Raw genomic sequence first — 25,526 nt, 5'->3', positions numbered from 1 at the left:
TCTCTGATACCTGTATTGATAATACATGATTTTTGAGGGTTAGCAGTAGCTGCCACCAGGAAACAATGACTAACGGTAACTCCAACGGTTCATAAGTAGTATCGGTCTATTGTACTTTTTAATCATCTTTTTAAAATGTGCATGCATGAGTTTATGTTGGCCAAAAAAGTTACTTCATCACATGAGATGCAGAGTTCAGTTCATTGTGTTGTTGGAGCTATGAAATATGAACACCCTTGATTTATTGACATAAAATTAGAGCCAACCAAAAGCTTTAATACAGTGCCAATTTTGTTATTCTAAATACGAGCACTTAATAGAATGGAAAGCAATATTGCAAACCTCCAAACTCAAGATGGACCTGAAGACTTTGTTCCATCCATTTTACTGCAGGCTTTTAAAATGATGCAATACAGGGTATTAAATGCAATGTGGGAGTGCTATGCATAGTCCATCACAGTGGCAAAAAGCCAACGCCAAAGTGAAAGTACTTTAAGATGTCAAATCAATGAAATTCAAAGTCAAAACCTTTCTTGCATAAGACTTTATGGGCTAAATTGTTCCTTTCACTTCTTTTAATGTGGGTGTTTGTGAAATGATAAATGGTCTACACCTACAGTATACGGAGCTTTTCCGCCTTCATAATACTCAAAGTGCTTTACAATGTTTTTCATTTACATACACCAGTGGTGGCAGACCTGGCAGGCCAGATACTCGCTTGCCTTGTCAAGACGAAGTCTGGGCTCAGTATTTTGCCCAAGAACGCACACCTTGGCATGTGGAGGATCCGAGGACTGAACTGCAAACTGTCATTAGTGAACAATCCACTCTTCAATCTGTCAATCAAATTTGTAATGCCAGAAAATGCTAAGAAATAAATGAAATAAATCTCAGGAGCTAATCAACACAACTACAACCTGTATGTTTCTTTGTAGTCTATGAAACAGCATCAATCAACAAACAACATACTATTCACTTATGTGTCTAGATTGAAGATGCAAAATAATAGTGATATGAAATAACAGTGACTAATACAGTCACAATATAATTATTGGCTAATAATTATTGGCTAATAACCTTCACAGATGTTCATTTATAGTATGAAAAAAAGATAATGCTTTTAATTACTTAAATTAAAGTAAGGAACCTTTATTAGTCCAACAATGGGGAAATTGCTTATGGCAGCCCAGCAAAGAGTGCCATACACCAGTGAGTACACTGGAGGCTATGCAGGTAAAGGGTCTTGCCCGAGGATACACAACAGTGACTAGGGAGGAGTTGGGCTGCTATACCACTGAGCCACTGCTGCCCCCAAAAATCAGGGGAGAGTGCGAACGCAGTCCTCCCCCAATCCCACTACCAGAAATTATGCAGTCGAGATTCACACATTTGGGGAATTCGCAGGGGTCAGCACAACCTAGAGTGCAATGGCTGAGCTTCACCCTGGGTGAACCACCTTCTTGATCATGGTATCTCCCCTGCCAGGTAAGAACAAGACTTTAAAACATATTCAATGATTAGTGAGCTAGTTAAACATTACATTTTAGTTTGATTTAACACACCTACACTTCCTTCCTTTAAAAAAAGAGAGAATAATTTTACACCTTTGTAACACATGAGCTAATCTTAGTGATGCAGCTAAGTGTTTCACTGTCTCCGGAGACAATAAAATCGTTTTGCTACTTGACAGGGGAATAATTACACCTGCCATTAAATGCTTCATTAAATTTAATTCAGTTTCTTAATGCACTGTCACTGTGTGAAATATGCACACAATTACATATGCATAAGCACATTTAAAGTAGAATATATAATTTTCTGAACACAATCAAAGTTCAAGTCTGAAGAACTCACCTTTCTTTTCACAAATTTATCCCAATAATTGCTTGGAAATGATCTGAAAACATACAAAATGGTATCAGACAGATTCAAAAGAAAAACATGTAAAACACACTGAAAACTCAAACATAACAGTGAGCGATTCAGTCCTAAATCATCACAGAACAACTTGCTGTATTTCTATAATTAGATGCCAACATTAGGTTTCTCAACTGTCAAATATGTTCTTATATGATATTAATATAGCACCATACAGTGTATTAATATGACATTAGACTATGAGACTATGAACATACGGTGTGTTAATGACCAGTCGGTCCCACTGCCCTTTGATGTCTTCCTCTGGGGGTTGCTGTGTCACGTACAGCCCATCGAATTCAAGTCGTCGTGCCACTTCCTTCTCACGTTTGAAGATCACTAAAGGTACCTTTAAATCAAACACACGAGAAAAATAACTCGTCTTAAATAAAGAAACATAATCAAACTTTAACGAAATGTGAAAGTCACATTATTCGTTGACATCTAGGTGCTAAAGTTAAAATATTTTTTATTTTACAATATATCCATGTGATGGAAAACTGTTTCAAAAAGTGAAACGAATTCATTTCAATTGTGCAAATACATTCTTCATCCATCATACCTTAAGGCAATAGTAACCAATAATACAACAGAAGGAGATGATTGTATGCGCTACAGCCAGCAAATGGAGAGAGGGCTCCATATATCCACTGTCCTCTTCCAGCACAAAATAAACTCTGCTCCGGCTTTCGTCTTCATCATCAGAGGTCACATTTTCTCTGTTAACAGCTGTGATCACACCGTCCTCTTCGTTAGAGGCTGGCAAGGATGCTACCTGCAAAGAGAGAAAGAAGAAAAAAGATGCATATAAGAATAGAACTGTGCAGCAATGGAAATGATACAGCACACTTCTTTAACAAGTACACTGACCTTGTAGAAGAGGAGGATGAAGTTGATAGCGAAGGCGACAAACAGCGATAGCAAACGCATGTTATAAAAATTCCTAGCAAAGAAGTTCTGAATAAAAAAAAAACAACAGAAAAACATTCAGATACCTTCTGCATATTTTTGTTTGTTTGTGCATGCAAATTTAATTGGATGTTCCAGTATGCACCCTTATCTGTATTTGTATGTGTATGCATACATGCACAAGCATGTGTGGTTACCAGCAGGCTCTTGTTATGAGTGCTTATCGTCTCCCAGAGGGCAAAATGTTGGCTCTGCGCTTCTTTTGACTTATTAGAGCATTGCTTGGCTCTCCAGCTTGCTTCTGCCTTCTCATGTCCAGTTTTCTTCTCAGATTCCTTTCCTCTGCAGCCAATCCAAACACAGAGAGGATGTCAAAGAGTTTGATTTTGACACGGAAATGTATGGCATGAAGAAAAAACCTGTTATGATTCTACGAAGTTCTATGGTTTAAAGTATGAAATTATAATCCCACCATGCACCACTTCTAGCTTCTAAAACGTATAATGCTATAAGGAAATTAGGGATTTAATAAGGAAGAAGAGACTCACGGTGTGACCTCTAATTCAGACATTTTCTCATCTTCGGCTTTTTCTCCTGTTGCCATGAAGTCATTACACTGATGTTGATAAAATTCAAAAGGCATTCGAAGATTGACAAAGGAGAAAGAATGCACAGACACAAAACAGTGAGAAATAAAAAACACACTGAGCATCAACAATCAAATTAGAAATATATTACATATAAACTTTACCATTGTTTGATGCCTCTCAGAAATATCAGCTGTGGCAATTGTTCTGGAGGTTGTGTTGAAAAGGTCAGTCAGACTGGCAGTGAGGTCTTGCGTTATAAGTCTGTATTGACCTCCCTCTTTCTTCAGTTTGAGGCCGAATATATCTGAAAGTACATCCACCTCTCTGGGGGAGGGCACCGCTTTCAACTGCCCAACCTCACTTAATTCTCTCTGGGATGAGACACTGGCAGAGTACTTCCTCAGCCGATATACACCACTTGGTGCCTCCATGACCTCATCAAGTGTTGGCTCAAGGATACCACCAAGGAGGTCTGACATCCTCATCCTTTTGGCTTCCTCTATGATCCCACCACTAACAAAGGCTATGTACAGCACATATGCAATGCTGCGAATGATCACACAAATGCACCGCAGCTGAGCCATACAAAATAATCTGAGAATGAAAACAGCTGACATGAGCAAATCTTTCAGAGTCATCTTCATCAGTATCTTTAGTGTTTTGACAGAAAGTAGAGATAGGAGCACTAGCCACCAATAATACAAGAAAAACATCTGATTTGTATTCAGGTCTTCTTTTTCACTCTGACTTTTTTCTGTCACTTCTTTTCCAGAACACGTCTCTCCAGTGTTAGATCCAGATATCTGGGCTGCAAGCTGCATTTCAAAGATGGTGTCCTCACAGAAATTGACAAACATCTCCATTTTCTCCTTCTCTCCACCCTCATTGACCACATCAAAAATGAACTGCCTCTTAGATTCTTTGACCTGTGGCTTCTCCCATTGTGTGCGGCTGTACTCGCTGATCTCAAAGTAGACACGTTCAAATCGCTTCCCACTGCCAAGGATCTCAATGCGTCCTAGATACGGCTGAAAGTAAGTTAACACACACTCTGCCAGCTCCATGAATGTAGTCAGTCTCGAATCGTGTGGCATATGTTCGGACAAGTTGGTAAGAAGAACAGCAATGCTGAACCCAATGTCTTTTGCTGGCTCATGAAAGCGATCCACAAACGCTTTGTAGCACACAATGCCAATATCGTTAGTCTCTGTGCAAGAGAGCAGGAAGTGAGTCTCAGCTTGGGAAAAACGTTTACAGTTTTCCATGGCTTTCTGGAAGTCTTTCCTAGATATGTTGCCATCACAATCTGGGTCATACTCTTTGAAGGCATCAGAAGATGTGAGGTCTTTAAGTTTAAGGAACATGTCAAAAAACTTGAGAATCAGCTCCACATTGCCTGATGATTCCACCAACATGTCTACCATCTGCTTTCCAATAGTTCCATTGACAACATTACCTGAAGGAAGGAGGGAAGAGACAGTTCTGAATTAATAATAACTCGTAACCCATTTATTATCAAAAACTGCAAAACAACAGCAGTTGTTTACCTTCCAGCATTGAAAGCAAAAACACAACCATGTCCTTCTGCAAATCCATGAGCTCTTTCAGAAGATCAATCTGCCTTGGATCCTATAGAATCATATTTACATTGTTAGAAAAAAATGTACAATTGATTTTATTTTTTTTAATGTAGCTGTATAGTAGCCGCATTACCAGACATGTTTTATATCAACAGAGCCAGCAGGCTAGAATAAGGACTGCAGGGCAGAAACTCTACCACGGGTATATTCAATTTTTTTATTCACTTGACTGAGGTAAATAAGCTACTTAAATGTCAGCATCAGTACATTATTGTGCTATACCTGAGAAAGCTTCATCTGCAGGTGTGCAAAGACATGGAGGAATCCCACAACAGCATCCCAAAGACGGCTGTGAGCTAGACTTTGTTGGTTTCCAGTACATGGGCCCTGGATTAACATACATATTGTATATCTGTATACTGCAGCTCATAGAATTCTACAAGAAATCCACAATGACTTGACAATGACTGACCTGTATGTACTCAGTGAGTGTGTTGAAAACCTGTTTGGCCACTTGAATAGCCTTGGAGAAGCTGTGTTGACCTTGTGCATCGATCACATCCTTTCCTGAGTAGTACCAGTAGAAGTCACTGATTGACTCCTGTAATGTGGCACAGAAAGACTTGTTTGTATTAATAAGCTTAGGTAAATACAGTTCTTTTAAACAACCAATATTAACAAACAATTTCAAAAGACATCACACTAAAGGATAAAACAACAGGTCATCCTGTGTTCACACTAGTCATCAGCCTGCAGAGCTTACCTGTACTCTTAGTAAATAGTCCACAGTGGATATGATGATGTTGACAGTGGTGTTGTTGCCTGTTTGTGTTCTCAAGTAATTCTGGAAATCTAACACATAGACACATAAATATAACATATTTTATAAGAATGTGTGGGCATTGTGAGTAAAGGTGAAACACAACTGTTATGAACTCCTGTTCAACCCAAAAATGTGCTTTTTGTTAAAGTGGAGAGGGGAAACCATATAGAGTGAGTAACCTAAGTTGTGTCCTTCACAGAGCAGCTGCAGAAAACGGAATAGGTCACAGGCTAGGTCTTTGTCAGGCATCACCTGCTCTCCTGGGAAAAAAAGTGCAAGAAAAGACAAAAAATGAAGAGATAAGGTGACAGGCTTATGTGTTATATGCACAGAACGGTGCAACAGAACAAATGAGAGACTGTAGTAAGAGGTAATCGTACAGAAAACCTGTGGTGGGAAGACAGACCGCTGTTGAGAATATATTAGACAGAGAAAAAAAACAGGAATTGGGAGTGTGAATTTGAGTGGTTGTTTCAAGGCCAGGGATTGTGTGTCACAGCTGGCTCTTCTGCTATGACGTAGATCCAGAGTAGTGGACTTTTTTTATTTCCATTTGAATACAGTACCTGAGCTCTCATCCGTGGCCATGCCTAATCCCTCTGCTTTGTTCTGCCTCTCAAATGCGTTCAGATCCAGAACACTGGATGGCAGAGAATCACACACAGACACAAGGATAAGCAAGCTTTCGCACTCTTACCATTTTTATCACTTGAAGTCAGCTACATTTGTGACACTGACAAGACACTTGAAGTTTCCACATTCACTCACCTACATGACTGCATGAGTCCAGCCATGCTCTGAAAGAAGCCAACATCTTGCCTCTCTCTCAGGTAATTGAGCATTTTCTATCAAACAAAAGAGACAAACTCTGCTAAATGCTAAACGGATCGCACTAGAAGCAGACAGTGAATTCTTATTTATTTGTATTTATGTGCAATGTGTAAAACAACTGTACGCAAGGAAAGGAGACTTAATTTAAGGTCCCTTTACAAAACTCACAGACTTACAGAAATAAAAAAAAAGATCTCTTGGTTCAATAACCCTGACTGAAATGAAGAAACCATTACCATGCATAGTTTTATGTAGATTTACATTATTGTACCTGTTGGACAGTGGCATTTCCTCCATTAAGAACAGCAATACCAAGCTTCAGGGTAGGGGCAATCAGAGAGTTCATGGTGCCTGAAAAATCAAAAACAAGATGTACACATAAAACAATACCAAAGGATAACAAACAGTTAAAGGCAGCAATATAAACTGCAAATCTGCCTATGTTTTTATCAGGCCATTTGGGAGGACTTTGCTATTGAACCGATCATTATCATATCATTATGATTCATTATTCAGCGAACATAAATTATTTGTCTTAGAAGTGGCTCCTCTAAAGCAACAGAAGAGAATGGTCTAAAAAAAGAAAACAGACTACATTTATTTATAATAATTAATAATAATTTCCTGTATACCTTTGCAGGCACTGATGGTTTGCAGGACCATCTCAGAAGCCCCACGACTATGCAACCTGTCCTGCTGGTATAGCAGCTTCTGTTTCTTCATCTCCTTTTCCTAAAACACAAAAATGTCAATGTATGTTTTTGTTTTGTAATTATATTTAAACTTTAACAAGACAAAATAGGCAAACAGAAATTAAGCTTTGTAGGATTAAATACTTTGAACAAGAAACATCAAGTATACATTGTAAAATTCCAATCACTCACTTCAAAGGTTTCTAGCTCTTGTTCTTCTTCATCATCACTCTCTGTGCAACAGCTCTGGGGAAACATATATAAAAATGATATAAAATAGTTTTTTTATATATATAAATTACTTGTGACATGCACTAGGAAGTCAAAGCAAAAAAAAAGAAACCATATGGTTTTTATTTTTTGAGTATATTTCAACACCCTTCAACACCAGTATAAGCCAAGCCCTTTCCATTAGGTGCTAAGTATTATTCTGGCTTTTCAACCAGGGAAATGAAGGTCATATTACCACACAACATCCTGGCTGTGTAACGCAGCATGTGTAACATGACAGGCAGTAATAATACATGATTGGCATAATTTACTGTAAATGATTTGAACACACTAACAATGAGAACACAACAGTGAGAATAATGAGATCATTCTTCAGAAAGTATTACCTTGGCCATTATAGTAGCATAGGACTTATAGAGACTGTCATGGTCATGCCTACTGTCAACAAGGAAAGTAAACAGGATACAATTATCATATGTCAAAGCATGGACAAATGCAGCATTCTGATAATACATGGACAGTGACAGGGTTGCACTGTGTGGACACAAAATGTGACCACTTTGCACACAACTGTCCAGCGGAATTGGACATGTTTGTTGACCCGTATGGAACCCCACAACTGTCTTTACAGTGACATAAAGCCAATTCCTTTAATGTTATCCTCTCAGGCAACCGAGTCTCTGCAGGTATATCACGGTGATGTCTGAATGGGACTGGTGCACTAAATCATTCATGAATGAAAGAGCACACACATGTATACAGCAATGATCATTGACAATTACGGTAACTTAAACCCAAAAATAAACTGTAAAAAGAACAGAAAATCCCATTCTCCTCGGTGCAACGGTTTTAAGTACTTAAATATAATCAACAATTATGTGAGAAAAATGCAGCTGAACCACAGGCTGTATTTACTCAGAGCAGGTCAGCTGAAGAGTGCAGGAGAGAATGAGAGGAAAATAAAATGACTTGAGTGTTTCTGTGATGCAGGACTTCATATTCCAATGACTAAATATCTGACAGAAAAATACACCCAGATACGGCTGTAAAAAGAATTGGTTTAAAATAGAATAGTGATTACACATCTTTACACATATAGTAATTACACATCCCCGTACAACTACATATGAATATGTCTGCTGATTTCAAGGTTCTGCAAAAAAACAAAAAACAAAACAGATTTTTTTTTTATGGCTGGAAGGAACAACAGCAACAGGTGTTAACTAAAACAAAACAAAAAATCATTTGGTATTGACCTTCCTGGTAACAGGTTTGGCTTGTAATGAAAGCAGATTAAATTTTTTTACTACTGATCTTTTATATTACACACACACACACACACCTGCTTTCGGTCAGGGCACTTCGACTGAAGAGGGCAATGAGTTGTAGAAGAGGATCGATTGGTTTGGCATCTTCATCCACATCTCCCTCCCATTTGTTGCTTCCACATAGTTCAGTCACTCCCCCCTTTTGGAAACCAGAGAGATGGTGTGGCCTTAGATTATGTCACATTTGGCAGTCCACAGCTGCCAGAGCCTGACTAGTTTGCACTACATGCGGTTGTTGTTTTCTTTTTTCTTTTTTTGCAAACACAACAAAACGCATAAAAATGCATGACCATGTTTATGTGCACAGTGAAAACTTTTCTTGGGTGTTAACCAAATTTACTGTTACTCCTAAAGCATTCTAGTTTCTAAACTAGAATAATCACTGTGCCTCACCTGAGCTAAATCCTCCACAAGCATCTCCTCGAAGCTGTGATCCTCAGCTGATATCCAGGATTTATTGTAGCTTTGGACAAACAGGTTGACAGCTCGGTGCCTTGAGAGAAAGAAGAAAGAAACAAAAATGTCTTTCAGGTATTAAAAAATGCAAAAGAGGCAGCATAGGAGAAAACCATTAAACTGTAGAGGTGCTTTGATTAGACCCATTATTACTCATTCATCAAGGGCTCTCATGCCTCTCCAAGGTGATGATTGTTATATCCACCAGAGTGCTACACAACAGCAACCATAAATCACAAGACACCAGGACCACAATAATATACCTTTATCACCTACAAAATACACACACCCAGAGGGTTTTCATATGCTAATAGCTGCTCCCTTTGCAGCTGACATGGCTGTATGTGGCTCTGAAACCTAATTAGGTTTTACATTACTTCTTAGCCACAGCAGCGTGTCATGCAGACCTTCCCTTTACATACCTAAAATATTCTGTTGTTGGACAGTGATACTGTACAAATTCATACAGCATATTAACATACCTTAAAAAAGGATTAAGCAGTAATCACTAACTTTTATTTAAAATTAAAAATTTAAATTTTTTTTATAATTAAAATGATTACTTATAGGATTTTAATCTCTAAAGGTTTGATGAACCAGTGCTCTTAAAATACTAAGCATAAAATCTGCAGCAGAAATATGATTTCCTTCTGGTTAATTCACTGAAATCTTATTTTATAAGCAATTAAACAGACCACTTGGGTGGGTGCGTTCATAAATATCTCACCGGGGTAAATTGTAGAGAGGAGTCATCCTTAGGCAGGCCACCACTGCACGTTTCCTCTGTTTAGATAAGATCTTGTGCTTTGCAGGTTTCTTGCTTCTCTGAGGGTGTTCCACCTGTAAGAAAAGATATCTAAACTACATACACGGTACACACAGAACTTGGAGTGGTAATTGTTGAATGGACTCTAATGTAATAATCTCAAGGCTGTATAAATTCAAGCAGCTGTATAAATAATAATAAACAATACAAATAGAAATAATTGTACTTATCTAACATATCTTAACATTAAAAGAAATGAGCCAAACGATTTTTTGTCCCAGAGTGTAAATTCCCAGAGGCAGCAGTGAGAACTGTAGTTATTGACACATCGACATGGGTTTTATGAGGCTCAGAGGTTGTGACTTGTCTAAATGTAGCCAAAGAACACGTTTTTAGGTTCTGTCAAATTCAGTTGTTTCTTTATAGGCCAATATTCACATAACCTTAATCAGAATTTAACTGAAAAGGCATTTGGACATCCAGTCCTGCAAGACTGATAATCACAATATTATCAGCCTCAACAACAAAACAGCTGCTCTGTGATACAGTAATCACACAGTGAAGGAAAAACCTGTTAATTGCATAAAAAGATAATTATCTTTGATGGATCTTATGATGATGATTTAGCAACAATAACAGCAAACAAGGGAGTTGTCACAACACAATCCTACTCTGACAGTAACTGACTGCAGAGGATGGATATATCCAATGTCACCACATTTACTGAGGCTAAGAGGAAAAAGAAGATCGCTCTTTTCAGTCTTAATCAGGTTTTTTTATAGAATGGAAAGGCTCACCTGTTCCAGGTAATAAAGGACTTGAGCTATTTCCAGAATCCTGTCCACAGTCCTTTGTGAGTCACTGACAGCTTCAAGCTGGGTTGGGTGTTCTGTAAAAAAAATATTCTGCCTGAAGGTGTTTGATGTCTACAAAGAAAAGAAATAGAATGACACGTTTAATTCTTTTGTTCCAAGGAGCTTGCATTTCTACCATTTAATTAAAATATTTTTAGAGGACTACTGGAAAAATTCATTGCAAAGAGGAAAGAGAATCACCCAGCAACTTTAACATGAAAAAAACACATGATAGAATGAAGAAGCATGGAGAGTTAATAAACATCATCAATAAATCAAGTGGGTTTTAATTTCCCTGGTTGAATTCTTATACGGTGAATAACAATAAAGACTTACTGCTCACTGTCTCACAGCAAAATAATAATTTATCAAACCAACAAAGGATGGTTCAAGGGCTACGCACAAAATGTCTGTTTGGAAAACTTTATTCTATGCTGAGGATATTTCCTCACAGACTTATGAATAAACATTTATGTATTTATTTATCTCTGACTATGAATATGGAAATGCCACATGCATATTTTGTACAGCACAGTGAGTATGTCGTATTCATGTTTCTGATGAACAATGACTCACTGACTGAGACAGGTTGGGTTTTTACAGGCAAGAAAGCATTCTACATTTTAATTTACCAGAAACTGAGCATGTCCTGAATATGCAGAATGTCTTCTAAACAGAGAAAATATACATATGCACTTCATTTGTCAAAGGTATGGTATAAAGAAAGAATTCACTTATCTAAATTATATGAGCCAGTGGAGATCCAGGTAACATATAATAATTATATCGGTCAAGGAACTGTTTAAAGTTTAACTAGCAGTTTGAGATGCTAAGATATATACACTATACATTACACTATAAACCACAACAACCACTTTGAGGAATATTTTTAACCAATTTTTTTAACCAGTAATATAGCTTATAAAACCCTAATCATACATATACTTTCATCTGCAAAAAACATTCAAGTAGCAGTACTAGCAGATGACCTTACCTGAGTGTGATGTCTAAGAGAATTGAAAATCTGTTCTCGAATCTCATCTTCAGTGTTTTTCTGTAGAGAATATAATATATAAAACATATAACATATAAATATACTAGACAGTCTTCTAGTGTCAAGTGCACACATGCATTATTCTGTACTATAGTCAAGCATCCCAGAGAAGTGACACATTTTTTTATTTCTTTTTTTATGATAGGAGTGGGAATATAATGTTCATTTTTACAACTGACCTGAGAGAAGCCATTCTTGGCCAACACAATAAGACTCTGGTCGCTTTGAAAACAAACCCTGAGTCCCACTGGGACCAGTCGCTTCATGGATGCCAAAATAAGAGAGGTGTGTGCAGAATAACGATCGCCCTTTCTCTTCATCCTCCTCTTCTCACGGTCAAACTGAGTATTGGTAAGGCATAGATTTATGATTTTTTACAACAGGTAGGCTATGTGGTAATCCTGGCACATCATATTTACAAATAAAGGCTGACCTTTGACATTGTGTCACTATTGACCAAGAAAGCCAGGTTGTTGACTTCATTCTGAACCACGTAACTCTGCTCCTCCCACTTGAAATTCTGCATTTTAAAAATGCATTGGGGAAAAAATGTATAGGGTTCAAAGGGTTCAATACTCACTAGCATAGCATTGGCATGAAGGAAATCAATAAAAAAAAACACAATGTGTCATTCTCACATGAGATTTGGCCCAGAATATAAAGACCTCTGCCACCATGCTGAACAGCTGCTCAGCCTCAGGGTTTGGTCCTTTCAGCCATCTGGCTCTGAGACAAGACAGAACAAAATATATTAACATCACATAATTTACTTCTGTAAAGCTACACATAGTGAAATAATCAATAAAAGTCATGTTTTCCTTTTGTACCTTTAATTTTTTAATCTCTCGTTATCAATATTTGAAAGTTAATTATTACTGTGAGAATTATGTCAATATGTAAGTAATACAGCACAGCAAGTTTCATCCTTAACATAAAGTTGCTTCCTCACACATAATTTCCTTTGGTTGATGTCTTACCGATTAGAGTCCACAAATGGGATAAGGAGGGAATAGAACGCATAGAGGTCTCGGACCAGCACAGAAAATTTTTCTTGAATCTGTGACTCTGCTTCAGAGGTACGGCACTCTTTAACTTTCATGTTCTCCTCCTCCAGCCAGACACTTTCAGTCCTTTTCCTCAGCTTCCCCATTAGTGGCAGAAAATGGCTCTTTAACAACTCGGTGTGGGCTTTGCATATGATTGGCTGAGAAAAAACTAAGACATACAGGGGACAGCTGTTATCAGGAGGGATTACTAATGTGAAATAAATATATCCAAATATACCAATGATACACAATACCTGCCAGCTGTTTCATCCAGTCACCCTGGCTATCTCCCACATGGTTGTGGAGGATACGGAGGATGTGGCCAAGTAGGTCACTAGCATGCTGAGGAATGACAGAGGTGCAGATTGGGCTGTCTGTCTGTCCCTCAGGGCCCCAGTGCCACCAATGGGAAATGTAGCTGCACAGCATGGGCAAAGTGACCTCTGCAACATGGATGTAGTGGGCCTGGCGAGCTCCAGCACCTGCGCCTGCCAACTCCTCCACTTCCCTCAGTGCCTGTACCAGAGAAGGCAGGAGGGGACACATGTCCTCCACCTGATCAGGGAGCCCCTGGTCTAAAGTGGATAAGAGCTATTTAAGGTTCCTGAGCTTAAATGGACAACCATGAAAAATGTGTGTGCATTATGGTATTCATTACCATTTATGTCAGACGCACTCATGGTATTATAGATGGAGGAAGGATTGTTTGGGTTTAGAATTGGTTCCAGAAAGCACACAGGAAAAGCTCCTGTCAGGGCTGCCAGACACGCACCTGCTGCAGACCTCTGCCTGAAATGCAACGATGGGACACAGGCATGACTGACAAATATGCAACATGTTTTTTATGTGGATAGTGTACACTATTCACAAACATTTATGGAAGTTTTCTAAGGGCTCTAAGGTTTGTGTGCGGGAAAAAAAGACAAAAGGTATGATAAAAAGGAGACATTATTCTCTAAAATCACATAGCAACATAAGCAGTACCGTTCTATGTAGATGCTGTTACTGGTTCCAAGAGAGTAGAGGCTGTTCAAGATCCTGTAACAGGACACCTGGATACTGCCAACTGAAAAGACAAGGGACATTTAAACCTTTCTTTCAGAAACACCCAATGACACAGAGTATGAAAGCTGTTAGCAATGAATAACAAAGAGATGGACTGGCTGGATGCCTGCTGATTGAGGTAATGAATGATTCGTGGAAGGCCAGGACATTAGTAAGGGAGACAATATGCTCCTGCTGCTCTGTGGTCATGACTGAGACACTTAATGAGAGCTGGGTTCAAAGATATGGTGGAAGGTAAGCAGTTGAACGGAGGGTGTCCCTAGAGTGATTTCAGGGGTGTGGAAACCAGCTGTTCATGCAACTCCTGAGCATATGGAGGTAAACGAATGAGACTGCTGAAAACGCACGTGGTGGTTGTATGTTTACTATGCTGAGATGATGAAAGAAGACATGTTAATGAGCTACATCTGTGTTTTAGGATGAATACACATTGCACACAAATAGGAGACATTCTTCCTTAGGCCTTACCCAGGATGTCCGCTCCATAGTTTTGGTTGCAAAGATGATTGAAGAGGGAAGTGAGAGTGGGGAGGAGAATGGTGTTTGCGTAGTTGAGAACCTTGGTAATTCCTCTAGCCAGCTGACCCCTACTCTGAGGCAAGGAGACTGGAGACGAGGTCTCAGAAAGCTTTTCCACAGTCATCTCCAAATCAACTGCAGCTGCCTCAAAAAATGATTGGAGTGATGTCTGGATAGATTCTGGGGCTGACTTCATCAATGTCCTTGGTTGTAAAAACATTTAGAGGATATTGTAAAAGGGACAATATTAATGAATGGTGCAGAAAATGGAAATGTTAAGGTTCCATGCTGGGATTCTTTTGGAGGGCTATAATAAAGCACATTAAGTGCACTAAATCAGCTGCTAATCTATAATCTCAGACAATTATAAATGGCATCAATGTCTGCTGAGCTAAAATTGTACAAAGGTCATGCTTCAGAAGCATTGTCCTCAGGGAGTAAAAAGTGATCAACCACAATTAGATAGCATCAGTGGCTCAATTACACCAGTCATCTCATCCTTAGACATGGTGGTGCGACACTGGTGTTACTGCAGGCAGAGCGTGAAGATCGATTTTGGCAGAGTGTGACAGTAGTGCCATCTAGCTACCTGGCATCAAGAGCCTGAGCGAGAACGTGGAGGCAGCTTGCAATGGAGGAGGCTTCGTTTCCTAAAAATACACATTTCAAAAACAAAAATGCAACTATAAAGCACACATAAGCACAAGCCACACATTAACATTTAGAAAATAAAGCAAGCAAACAGACACAATAACCGACAGCCAAAGAGCAATGCAACTAAGCAGAAAAGCAAGAGACAAGTGAAACAAATTAGTGTCTGCATATTTTCACACAATCCTTACCAAAGAGTGAGATTCGGTGTCTTACTAGAGCTGCAAGCTTACAAAAGAGGCTGGATGTGAGCAGAAAACACAAGTAAAAGTAATGAGGAGAGAAGAATAAAAAAGTAATTACAGGGCACCAAATTATAAGACTGACAGCACAGAATGAGGTTTTTATTAAAAACAACAAAAAACGATTATGTATGTACACCTTTTTTTAAGAATTGTTCTAAAACGAAGTGAAATATACTTACCATGCAACCATCTCCTTTTCCTTTTTTGAGGCATGTTTTTTATCATCATTAGAACAAGTAGACAGGAAATACAGATAGTGGCTTTTCACATACTGTTCCAAAAGAGGAAGGGTGACCTGTGAACACAGTAATAACCCACAGTCATAAATATGCACATAAAATTGTGTTTATCAGACATCTGATCCAGACATTTTCCTTAAATTTACTCTTAGTTTTAAAGTTTCACTAAGAAAACATTTAAGTACCAATGGCCTCCAACTAGCTCCAAAAAACTCAATCAATACATATAGACCTTATTATCAACTTTACAACAACATTAAACACCTTTAAAGGGCACTTTTGTATCTATAGATATATAATATCCACATTTGTGATTATAGTACTGTGATGATTCTTCCTTATTCTTTAAAAGTATTAAGGGGCATGGTCGCAGAGAGGTGGGTGTAGTCACGGATCATGTGCCTGAGCTCCACTGATGGTCCGCCACCCATTTTTTGGCAAGTCTCAGCTACTGAACTTCATAACTGAAGTGAAAATGAAATTTTGTCTAGCTGCACCATAAATGTCAAACATAATGCTAGTCTTGTTCAACACTTGATAAAAAACTTTTGCTGGCATTTCCGTCGTTTGAACATTGACACTTGTGATCTAGATGACTAGAATTTAAAAATTAGAATTTTAAATAGACATTTTCAATGTGTGAGCAACACCTGCTGATTGTATAACATGGCTTTAATGATGGACCCACCAAGTCTGGAGGACTGGCAATTCACAGACAGATGAACCGCCAGGAGACACACACATGCATGGCCGTGTCAGAATGAGGCCGAGTGGGATGTGCACAGAGATGTGAGGCATGACTGTTCATGGTCTTGGCTGGCTGGGTCTGACTCTGGGGGTCCCATCAATGAAAAATAAACCCTTTTCATTCGCTGCCTCCTTAGAGGCAGAGCGGTGTGGGAAGCTTTAATCAATGTCCTAATGGCAATCGACACACCCACATGGATTTCCAAAATGGTTAAATAAATTACACAGCCACAAAGGGTTTTACTTGGAAGGGTCGCCCATGGCAACAAAACTAATTAGATGACCTAAATGTAATAAGAAAAAAAGTCTAATGAGAAGAAATAATAGGCAACGGAAAAATGAAACTAGAAGGGGGCTGTCTTATCACGCAGTCAACTTCAACTATGTATAGACATTTGAGCTGTGGCAAACCTTGTGAAAAAAACTGATGGCTTGCTGGTCTGGAGCTCTCTCTCCTTTAGAGGTCTGTCCTCTGGCTTGCATCACTTCTGGACAGACAAACAAAGTGATATATGAAACCTGAGCAATCAGACCAAGAGTTAAACTTTCATCGCACCTCCAGTGAAGTCGAAAAAATATACACTGATGATATTTAACCAGAATTACCAACTTCATCATTCTGGCATTGAGGAAGACATTTTGTACTTAAAATGTCATCATATCACCACTTTTTCTTATTAAACATTTGTACTGCATTTGGTCCATATTAGTGTATGTATTTAATGCGATTTAACTATGACCCCCAAAATCCAATCATTTCATACACTGAGCCCGACAGAATATTTGTGCCATGCAAGGAATTCCCTTGAAGCATTGCTCAGAAATGAAGTTCACAAAAATGGGACAGACAAACCACAAACACAATGTCTCCAGCTACAGCTGCTGCCGGCACAACCGTTTCTTTTTAATCATCAGGTAAGAAGGACAAGTTCACATACCCAGACCTGGTTTTGAATGATTCTGTGATGGTACAAATCAAACCTACCCTGGGGCAGTGTTGCAAATGCAGACTCAAGAGACTGTTTCTCATTATGCATTGAATGAACAGATCTACACAGGTCTAAACCTGTGGTATATGGTATATTTGTACTACTTCTTTTATGTGTTATTTCTTATTATGTTACCAAGCTTCAACATGTTCTCCTGAGCCTCCTCAGTGTGAGACAGCAGCCGCTGAAGGAGAGTGCATCCGAAGCCACTGGCCATGGCTGGAAAGTCCATTTCCACTGTCTTCCGATCTCTGCAGATGTACAGAACAGGGGTAGTTAAACTTCACTGGTTTAAACACACTGAACACAATTTTAAATCACATGTTAATGCTACAGCAGGACAATAAAGAGGCAATACAATTAATCTATGTAATGGATGTATGCCAGGTTGTGGCCTGTACTCAAAGTTGTTACGAAAAGAAACTAGGGTCTGATTGCTACAATGCTTGGAAAAAACATCAAACATCAAATGATACATGCTGTATCACATTGTCATTTTGCAGCCATAATCACCTCCATACAGTGTAGCCATTGAGATGAAGGAACTTGAGGATATCCTGGGCTCTTTCTCTAAATTTGCTCCTCTCCTTAGCAGTTAAGGTATCATAAGGTACAAGCATTGAATGGCCACCCCCTCCTGAGAAGAGAAATGAGTAAAATACATAGCAATTTTTGTAAGCGTTCCTGTGTTTGAAGAGAGGAGAGGAGAAGATTACCTTGGCTCTCAAGCTCTAATTTCTTTGTCTTGGCCCAGGCATTGTGGTAGTTTTCAGCCAACTGTTCTGCCATAGCCTAAAGAAGAAGAGAAGGGAGTAAAGCGCATTAAAGAGGCAGTTTGCAAGACCACTGTGAGTAGCTGGAGAGTACGCAACATGCTTGTATGGCTGACAGCGTGACAGGATGTAAATATTAAGTGGGTCCTCCTCAGACACCTTCCACTAATACAATTTAGATGAATAAATGGAATTATCAGGTACGAGGAATATATGAATATTTGATTAATGTAAGCCACTGACATGACTGCATGATGACATCTCCTGATACTAGCTTTGTTACAATTAAACTTACACATTGATCCCATGATAAGGTGATGTTGCTCATGTCCATAGGCTTAGGACTGAAAGTTGATGCCCCTTGAAAAGATAGCTAGGACAGACAACAAATTTCTCAAATAACATAAAAACTCTTTTGCTTGATGAAAATGTGCTTTTAGTAGAACAAACCTAGATTCTAAGAGAATGTTGCCTTTGAACACATATACCTGTCCAGATTGAGAGACCCTCCTTGCACAGGCATGCAGACCAAATGCATCTCCTTCTTTAGTTCTCTCTATGGTCCAACCAAAGGCCAGCATACTCTTTATTGTTTCTTTGATGGCCCAGCGGTATGCCTCCTTGTCCTGGAAAAGTGATAACTATATATAAGTCTCTATTTAAAAGTAAGCTTTATCAGAGGTTAGCAGAAAAGCAAAAATGTGCTTGAACTATTTCAATATTTGAAGAACTTGGAGGGCAGCAGGGTAATAATCCAGAAACCACTAAAAGCAATGTTATAATCTTTTATGTTACATATGCCACATTGGATTAATCGTACCACTGGGAAGTGTCATTTCCCTGTTTCTATTACCAAGATACATTTGTATACACATTTTATAAAGCTGACTACCTTCTCAGCAAGAGCCCTGTATGGTTTGAGGAGAGGATGAACCTTGGTGCTCTCACATAGCTGCTCTCCATGAACCCAGCCAATGGCAAACTGACAGATAACACAAATTCACCAAAGATCAAACAATAGAAAATATGCAGACATCATCATATTAAGTCAAGTGCACACTACAGACAAATGTTTGAATGCTATCACAGTGATAAATTCAGTTCGGTCTGGACCAGGATATCAAATATCAACTCTGCTTTGTCATCTTTAACAGGACATACACAACTGAGGGATCATTATCCAGATATTACCTTTTCTAGTGACCACTTTTCATGAGTGTGTTCTGCGTACTTGTTCACTACAAACTCCAGCCTTTCTGGCACTGAAACACTGGAGGAGGGAAAGAAATAATACATCTTTTACTCTGATTACATCTTCACATTATTAATCTCTGAGAATGATACGTTTATATTTACACCTCTGAGAACATAACACATTGTGCCAGACTGTAATTCTGTAATTACCAAATTAGGGCTTAAGCAGAACAAGTCATCTTCAAGATATGCATACAACAGGATATATCTTGTCAGTGATCAATAAATATTTATGGTCACTATCTTACTTGGAGGTATCTACGGGTTGAGGGTCAAAGTGTTCGTCTGTGTCCATAGCATTTCTTTTCTCCATTTGAGACAAACAGCTTGGGACCATATGGTCAGGAGGCAAAGCCTTAGCCACAGCAGTCAGGCACTGCACACATAGCTTCAATAACAGAGGCGTGCATGGCTACGCAGAAGGAAGGGAATATTCGAAACAAAGAGTAGAAGAAAGATAGGACAGATGAAACAAAAATAGTTAAATTACAGAGGAAACTGTTACTGAAGGTCTTCCATCTTACTCCAACATCTGCTGAAATTAAAAACGTCTGTCACTATCCTCTACATATCTGTGACTACCATACAAGGAAAGAGTACAATGGAAGATCAGTTTGAGGCAGGACAAAGGAGAAATACCTTTATAAGGATTGCAAAAACCTGGTTACACAAAAAAACATTATCCAATGTTTTCCAACCACCAAGAGGAAACTCGAAGTAAAATATTAATGGACATATAATTGCAAATTGGGGTAGAAAAAATAAAACCATATCACTATAATGATATAACAGATACTGTACCCAATTTAAGTTCAGCTGGTATGAAATTTAGTTTATACAGCCACACACACTGGGCACCCAAGCTACAGAGACAGACAGTAACTGGAGATACAGTTCTGTACAGTGCTTACTGTGGACTCAGGCTTTGATTCCTTTTGATGTGGGCCTCACGTGCACCTGACACCACCTTATGACCCTATTTCTTTGATGTTTTCCTGTTCTGAATCACACAGTTAGGTGTCTGTCAGAAATAGTCTGGTGTGAGAGAAGATTCAGTTATTGATTTCACCTCCCATGTTTCCAAAATCTCTATGTAAGACTATGGGGCTTCAGTCTTGGATATGAAAAATTAACACTTAATCTCAAGTGTGTTACATTTTTCTTCACTGAGGTTTTTTTTAGTACACTAAACAAGGACGCACGTTGCGGTTTCTCCTGAAATAGACTTTGAGGAGGATCAAAAAAAAAGCTGATAAATCAGTGGAAGGATTACTGTCAAGAAACAAAACATTGTCCTTTTCTGCAACTATTTTGGTGCCCAGGAAAATGTTATTTTAAAGAGAGTGAAACAGATATTCAATATGGTTTACCTCCTTTGCCAAAGCCTTAAAAACTCCCCAGAACAACTTTCTAGAGAGAAGAAGCTCCTCTTCAGAGGCCAAACCCTGGTCAGTCTGCCCACCAGTTTGGGAATAATACTTCCACCTCTGCTCGTAGTGCGTCGTCAACAGCTGGTAGACAAACATTTTGAACAGATTAATGGATATATTTACATATGCCACATATTTACCACAACTGTAAACTACAATGAATGAATTCACCTTTAGCGCCATTTTGCTGTGGTCTGCGAGATGGGGAACATCGAAGACGAGCCGTCGAAGAAGAGGCTGCATCACTGATGGCTGAAGTTTACTAGGGGCATCAAAGCAGGCAGAGTTAGTCACGGACACAGTTCATATCCACCACACGCACACACAATGACTGATATTTTGACTGACAATCACAGAAAAATGACAAATATAAGTCATTTGAAGCCACAGGCAAAATTTAATTAACTTGTTAACATGTTGACAGAATTTAATCAATTACTTTAGAATTGGACAAAAACAGGCTTCACAGTGACTCATTAAATTTAATGAGGATTTTGCATGTTCTCCCATTGTGTTTTTCTTCGGGTGCTACAGCATCCTCCAGCAGCAGACCAAAGATGTGCATGTTAGGTTAATTGAAGATTCTAAATTGGCCATAGGTTTGCATGTGTAAGCTTTTTTGTTTGACTAGTGACCTATCAGAGAATTCCCTGCTTCCTCTAGCCCAAAGCAATTTAGGCTGGGCTGCAGCCCCTGGCAACCCTCTGCAGGACAAGGATGGGTTTGAATAATAGGTCATTGTTATGTATGGCTCAGTTAATATTTTGTTGATATTAACTTTTTCTTAACTCAGTGTATTATTTTGTCAAACAGTATAAATTAATGGATATAGGTAGCTAATACTACAATCATTCCTAAACTTTGAGGAAAAAAATAGAATGCAGTGACCCAAAACATTACCAAACCACAAGTGTTTTTCCACTTGAGTTTCAAGTTAGAACTAAAAAAAAAGCCTTTGCTTGCACTTCCAGTTCAAAAACCAATCAAGAGAGCCAACAGCTGAATACAAGTACAACCTAGGTGCAGACAAAAAGAGCATCAATTCTTTGCAATAATAAGTGGATAGAAAAACGCACCAGTATATGTATCTACATTATACCAATTAAAAACCATACCTGCACAATGTCAGCAAACAATCTTCAGTAGTGTCTCTTTGCGCCTTGGTCAGGCAAAGAGCCTTGGAGATGCGATAGATTGCTTGAACGAGAGAATCAACCAGCAACATACGATCCTCTAAATCATGGAAGAGAGCTGAACATTTGGTGAGCAGGGGAAGAACAGATGTACACAAGTATCTGTTGAGGGCCAGGGCCATATCAGTGGATCCTAAGTCAACCTGTAGTGAAAAGGAGAAAATGCACTTAGACAGAGTCCAGTAAACTCAGCAAAACCAAATAAGACATAAGAGGAAGCAGTAAGAAGAAACAACAACACCATCACCTTTCCTTCTGTCAACTAGACCCAAGATATTTCATATCGGTATGCAGATGCAAGTTAGAGACAGAATTGATAAGTCAAGTCATGTTTACTTCTTATCGAGTACTTTTATGTAATTAATTTGAAGTTAGGGACACGAGCGGAGAGAGGTACATTTTTTTCCAGTGGTGACTTAGTGCACTATCAATCAATTCCTTAATCAGTGGATACTGCTACAGTCCTACATCAAATCAATCAAGCAGGTGAAGAGGGCAACAAAATAAAAGTTTTTTCTGCTTACAGTGTCAAGAGAGACAGCAGTCTGAAGGTCAGGCAGAAAACCAACTTCCACAAGGTGAAGAAGAAAACTCTGGTTCTCAATGCCATATACTCGATCCAGAAACAGAACCATGGCTGCCTTGTGGTCTGGACAGAACACTTTAGATAGGTCAGGCTCAACCAACAGATCATCTGCAGATTTAAAAAAAACAAGAAGGGGTCATATTAACATATCATGTTTTGTACATCCTCTCTGTGTGTGAGTTTGTTTACATGTATAATCTGTGATAAGGCCTGATGAGGTTGTGGGTGCCTCAAACAGATTTCATTATTTTTCCAGTAGCTGCAACAATTTCATAAAACTGGCATACATCAAACCAACTGGATTTAATTCACTAAAGTGATGTAGGATTGGCTAATTCAGCCCATTTGACCTTTAGAAACTGAAGGGATCTGAAATCGGATGCTGATGACTCCTTCAAGATCCTGAATAGGGATAAGTGATCTCAGAATCGCTCTAATGCGGATGGCTTCTCCTTTGCCTTCTTGAATCAACTGGATGAAAACATTACCACAAAGAAAAACAATGATTAGTGATTTACAGTTTAATACCAACACTACAGATTTGCATGGATCTGATAGTGACAGCATCACACATATGGTCTAATATTGCATCTTACACTGGATACATAAAACATGGTTATTGAAACTGAGCTGGCCTACCTTGAAACACAGGTTTAAAGTCCAGCTGATTGTACTATTGTGTCAAGATGCTAAGAGGAAATGTGTGTTTATATAAATATTTATAGATACTTATGCTGTCAGCTATAGACGCTCACTCCTCAGTTAAAGCATATCACATCAATAATAAGGACTGGATCACTCAATCAGGCCATCGTGTTTTATGGGTGATACATCAGACTTTATATTTATATGTTGGCCAATAGGCAGCATAATATCCCATGACAAAACATTTGTGGCATACATCAGACAGTTTTGGTTATTAAATCATGTTTAAATGTATGTTTAATGAAGCTAGGGGCTGTGAGAAAGCATACATAAAAACACATCTAATGGATCCATAGCAATCTAAATATATAATGGTAGTGAATAACACAAGTCAAACTACAACAGATAACAGATTGGATTTTTCTTCAAAAAGATATTTGGGGACCCTTCTCATTTAGGCTCCATTGTTTGAGACATCAGTGGATATTGATGTGAAAGTGTTGCTGAAGGCTGGGGAAAACACTCACGTGCATCTCTGGGGCACAGCGCCCAAGCAAATCAATAAGCGCTGAGTAGAAGGTCATGATGGCATGCCCCATGTGAATGAGGTCATCATCATTGTCCTGGACAACATCTCTGTTACAGGAAACAATCATAAGAGTCAAGAGCTCAAATGATTTTTTTATCCCTTAAGCACAGTTCAGTCTAGTACCATTAGAATGACTTTGCATTTCATATCAGATACTGACAACGTTCTGTTGGACTGGTATTTGGTGCATGGTCCATCCAGAGAAGGGTCTTCAGAAATCCTGATAGCTTCCTCCATGGCTGTTAGGAGCCCATTGCCCCCCTCGCCTTGCAGTGCTGGGCCAAAACACTCAGGCCGTCTAATCAACAACCTCAACACCACATATGCATTCTCCTCTATACTCTCACCTGTGTTAAGGAATGCATGCAAGAAAAAGAAAACACATTAGTAAACAGACTGCTCAAATCTACTAAAACAATATGTAATGTATTGAAAAAGATTCTCGTTCAACTTATGGAACAAAAGAACTAAATTAGAAACGGCAACATGCGTCACATCTATATAGGCTGTATAGAGGAGGAGGTGAGGCTGGAATTACCGAGGCATGTTGTACAGAAAGCAAATGCTATTTGGCTGAACTGTCAACACCCTCAAGGGCAATTTAAACGGATGACTTCTGGGCACTGCATCAGAGTAAGAAAAATCAATAGTGGAGTGAATTACGTCTATTGCAAATAACTTACTTAATTGGGAGCATGAAATTATGCAGCCTCTTGTGCCTTTTTAACTTTCTGCTTTGCTCCTACTCTTTTTTTTTACCACAGTAGCAAATATCCTAGAAAGTCTTACATGAAAGAATCAAAACTATAACTGAATACATAAAGTTAAAATCAATCAATTTTTATTATGCTTTTAATATACCATTGCAGAAGACAGCAAAGCGTAAAAAATCCAGGTAACGCTCGCCCTCCACAGGGTTCCAGCCAATATCAGAGTAACCTTTTGCCACTAGCATCGGACAGCTCTGGAGACCACAGCCAGCTAGGTACTGAATCACCTGAAGAAGGGAACAGATTATCAGAGTAACGATAAATATAGCTACTATACAAGTAATGGGTAATGGCAAAAAGAATTGTTGTCTTAATATTATGTCATTGAAACAAATTTACTGCATGTCACCTGCGCCCTGAGTGATACTTGCATTAAAAATCAAATAAATGTTCACACTGCTCTCTTCAATATCTACTTAATTAGAAACTCCCACCTTCTCCAGATTTGGTTCCTTTAGTGCCAAGGCCAGTTCGTTATTATCCATAACAGAGGCCGCTGCCACATCAAGAGGTGTGGCTCCACGCATTGATGGTGAAGCTAAAGGAATAAAGACATAAAATAACCTAAATACAGACTGAAACTAAACATAATATCAGACTATAAGGATGCTTATTATTGGTAATTAAATAGAACAACATTTTTAGTATCTTATGTGCAAGTATAAGAAGAAAACAAAATGTGCTCTCTAAAATGACAGGGAAGAGTTCAGGTACAGTGGTGTAGTGAAAGGTTAACGTACAGCGCACGCTGCAG

General features: G+C 38.7%; 1 protein-coding gene and 1 non-coding gene across 2 annotated transcripts in view; both read right to left on the bottom strand.

Moving 5' to 3' along the window:
• ryr2b (ryanodine receptor 2b (cardiac)) overlaps positions 1–25,526 on the bottom strand; it is a 52,000-nt gene that overhangs the window by 8,965 nt on the left and 17,509 nt on the right. Inside the window, exons 44-95 of the mRNA XM_028422617.1 lie at positions 25,207–25,310; positions 24,864–24,999; positions 24,163–24,349; positions 23,941–24,049; positions 23,119–23,239; positions 22,707–22,876; positions 22,105–22,325; positions 21,161–21,251; positions 20,930–21,070; positions 19,808–19,971; positions 19,497–19,575; positions 19,198–19,287; positions 18,794–18,931; positions 18,601–18,678; positions 18,249–18,324; positions 18,046–18,169; positions 17,668–17,783; positions 16,955–17,031; positions 15,737–15,852; positions 15,504–15,553; positions 15,251–15,311; positions 14,611–14,864; positions 14,062–14,143; positions 13,736–13,866; positions 13,332–13,652; positions 13,009–13,246; positions 12,670–12,757; positions 12,465–12,551; positions 12,211–12,372; positions 11,972–12,031; positions 10,921–11,049; positions 10,085–10,197; positions 9,295–9,394; positions 8,916–9,040; positions 7,960–8,011; positions 7,535–7,588; positions 7,283–7,382; positions 6,922–7,001; positions 6,588–6,664; positions 6,386–6,459; positions 5,999–6,079; positions 5,760–5,848; positions 5,469–5,597; positions 5,279–5,383; positions 4,964–5,045; positions 3,578–4,872; positions 3,375–3,442; positions 3,024–3,168; positions 2,788–2,874; positions 2,480–2,692; positions 2,136–2,266; positions 1,855–1,897 (exon numbers count right to left, since the gene is read on the bottom strand). Of these exons, the coding sequence (XP_028278418.1) occupies positions 1,855–1,897; positions 2,136–2,266; positions 2,480–2,692; positions 2,788–2,874; positions 3,024–3,168; positions 3,375–3,442; positions 3,578–4,872; positions 4,964–5,045; positions 5,279–5,383; positions 5,469–5,597; positions 5,760–5,848; positions 5,999–6,079; positions 6,386–6,459; positions 6,588–6,664; positions 6,922–7,001; positions 7,283–7,382; positions 7,535–7,588; positions 7,960–8,011; positions 8,916–9,040; positions 9,295–9,394; positions 10,085–10,197; positions 10,921–11,049; positions 11,972–12,031; positions 12,211–12,372; positions 12,465–12,551; positions 12,670–12,757; positions 13,009–13,246; positions 13,332–13,652; positions 13,736–13,866; positions 14,062–14,143; positions 14,611–14,864; positions 15,251–15,311; positions 15,504–15,553; positions 15,737–15,852; positions 16,955–17,031; positions 17,668–17,783; positions 18,046–18,169; positions 18,249–18,324; positions 18,601–18,678; positions 18,794–18,931; positions 19,198–19,287; positions 19,497–19,575; positions 19,808–19,971; positions 20,930–21,070; positions 21,161–21,251; positions 22,105–22,325; positions 22,707–22,876; positions 23,119–23,239; positions 23,941–24,049; positions 24,163–24,349; positions 24,864–24,999; positions 25,207–25,310 (7,244 nt within the window). The remainder of the gene's footprint in view (positions 1–1,854; positions 1,898–2,135; positions 2,267–2,479; positions 2,693–2,787; positions 2,875–3,023; positions 3,169–3,374; positions 3,443–3,577; positions 4,873–4,963; positions 5,046–5,278; positions 5,384–5,468; positions 5,598–5,759; positions 5,849–5,998; positions 6,080–6,385; positions 6,460–6,587; positions 6,665–6,921; positions 7,002–7,282; positions 7,383–7,534; positions 7,589–7,959; positions 8,012–8,915; positions 9,041–9,294; positions 9,395–10,084; positions 10,198–10,920; positions 11,050–11,971; positions 12,032–12,210; positions 12,373–12,464; positions 12,552–12,669; positions 12,758–13,008; positions 13,247–13,331; positions 13,653–13,735; positions 13,867–14,061; positions 14,144–14,610; positions 14,865–15,250; positions 15,312–15,503; positions 15,554–15,736; positions 15,853–16,954; positions 17,032–17,667; positions 17,784–18,045; positions 18,170–18,248; positions 18,325–18,600; positions 18,679–18,793; positions 18,932–19,197; positions 19,288–19,496; positions 19,576–19,807; positions 19,972–20,929; positions 21,071–21,160; positions 21,252–22,104; positions 22,326–22,706; positions 22,877–23,118; positions 23,240–23,940; positions 24,050–24,162; positions 24,350–24,863; positions 25,000–25,206; positions 25,311–25,526) is intronic.
• Positions 1,322–1,493, bottom strand: LOC114447843 (U1 spliceosomal RNA). Its single transcript, XR_003671869.1, has one exon. It is a non-coding gene; the product is annotated as a U1 spliceosomal RNA (small nuclear RNA).

Source organism: Parambassis ranga, chromosome 15, assembly GCF_900634625.1.
Source record: "Parambassis ranga chromosome 15, fParRan2.1, whole genome shotgun sequence".
Taxonomy (NCBI): Eukaryota; Metazoa; Chordata; class Actinopteri; family Ambassidae; genus Parambassis; species Parambassis ranga.
The sequence above is the reverse complement of the archived record's forward strand: the minus strand, read 5'-3'. Positions and strand labels throughout refer to the sequence as shown.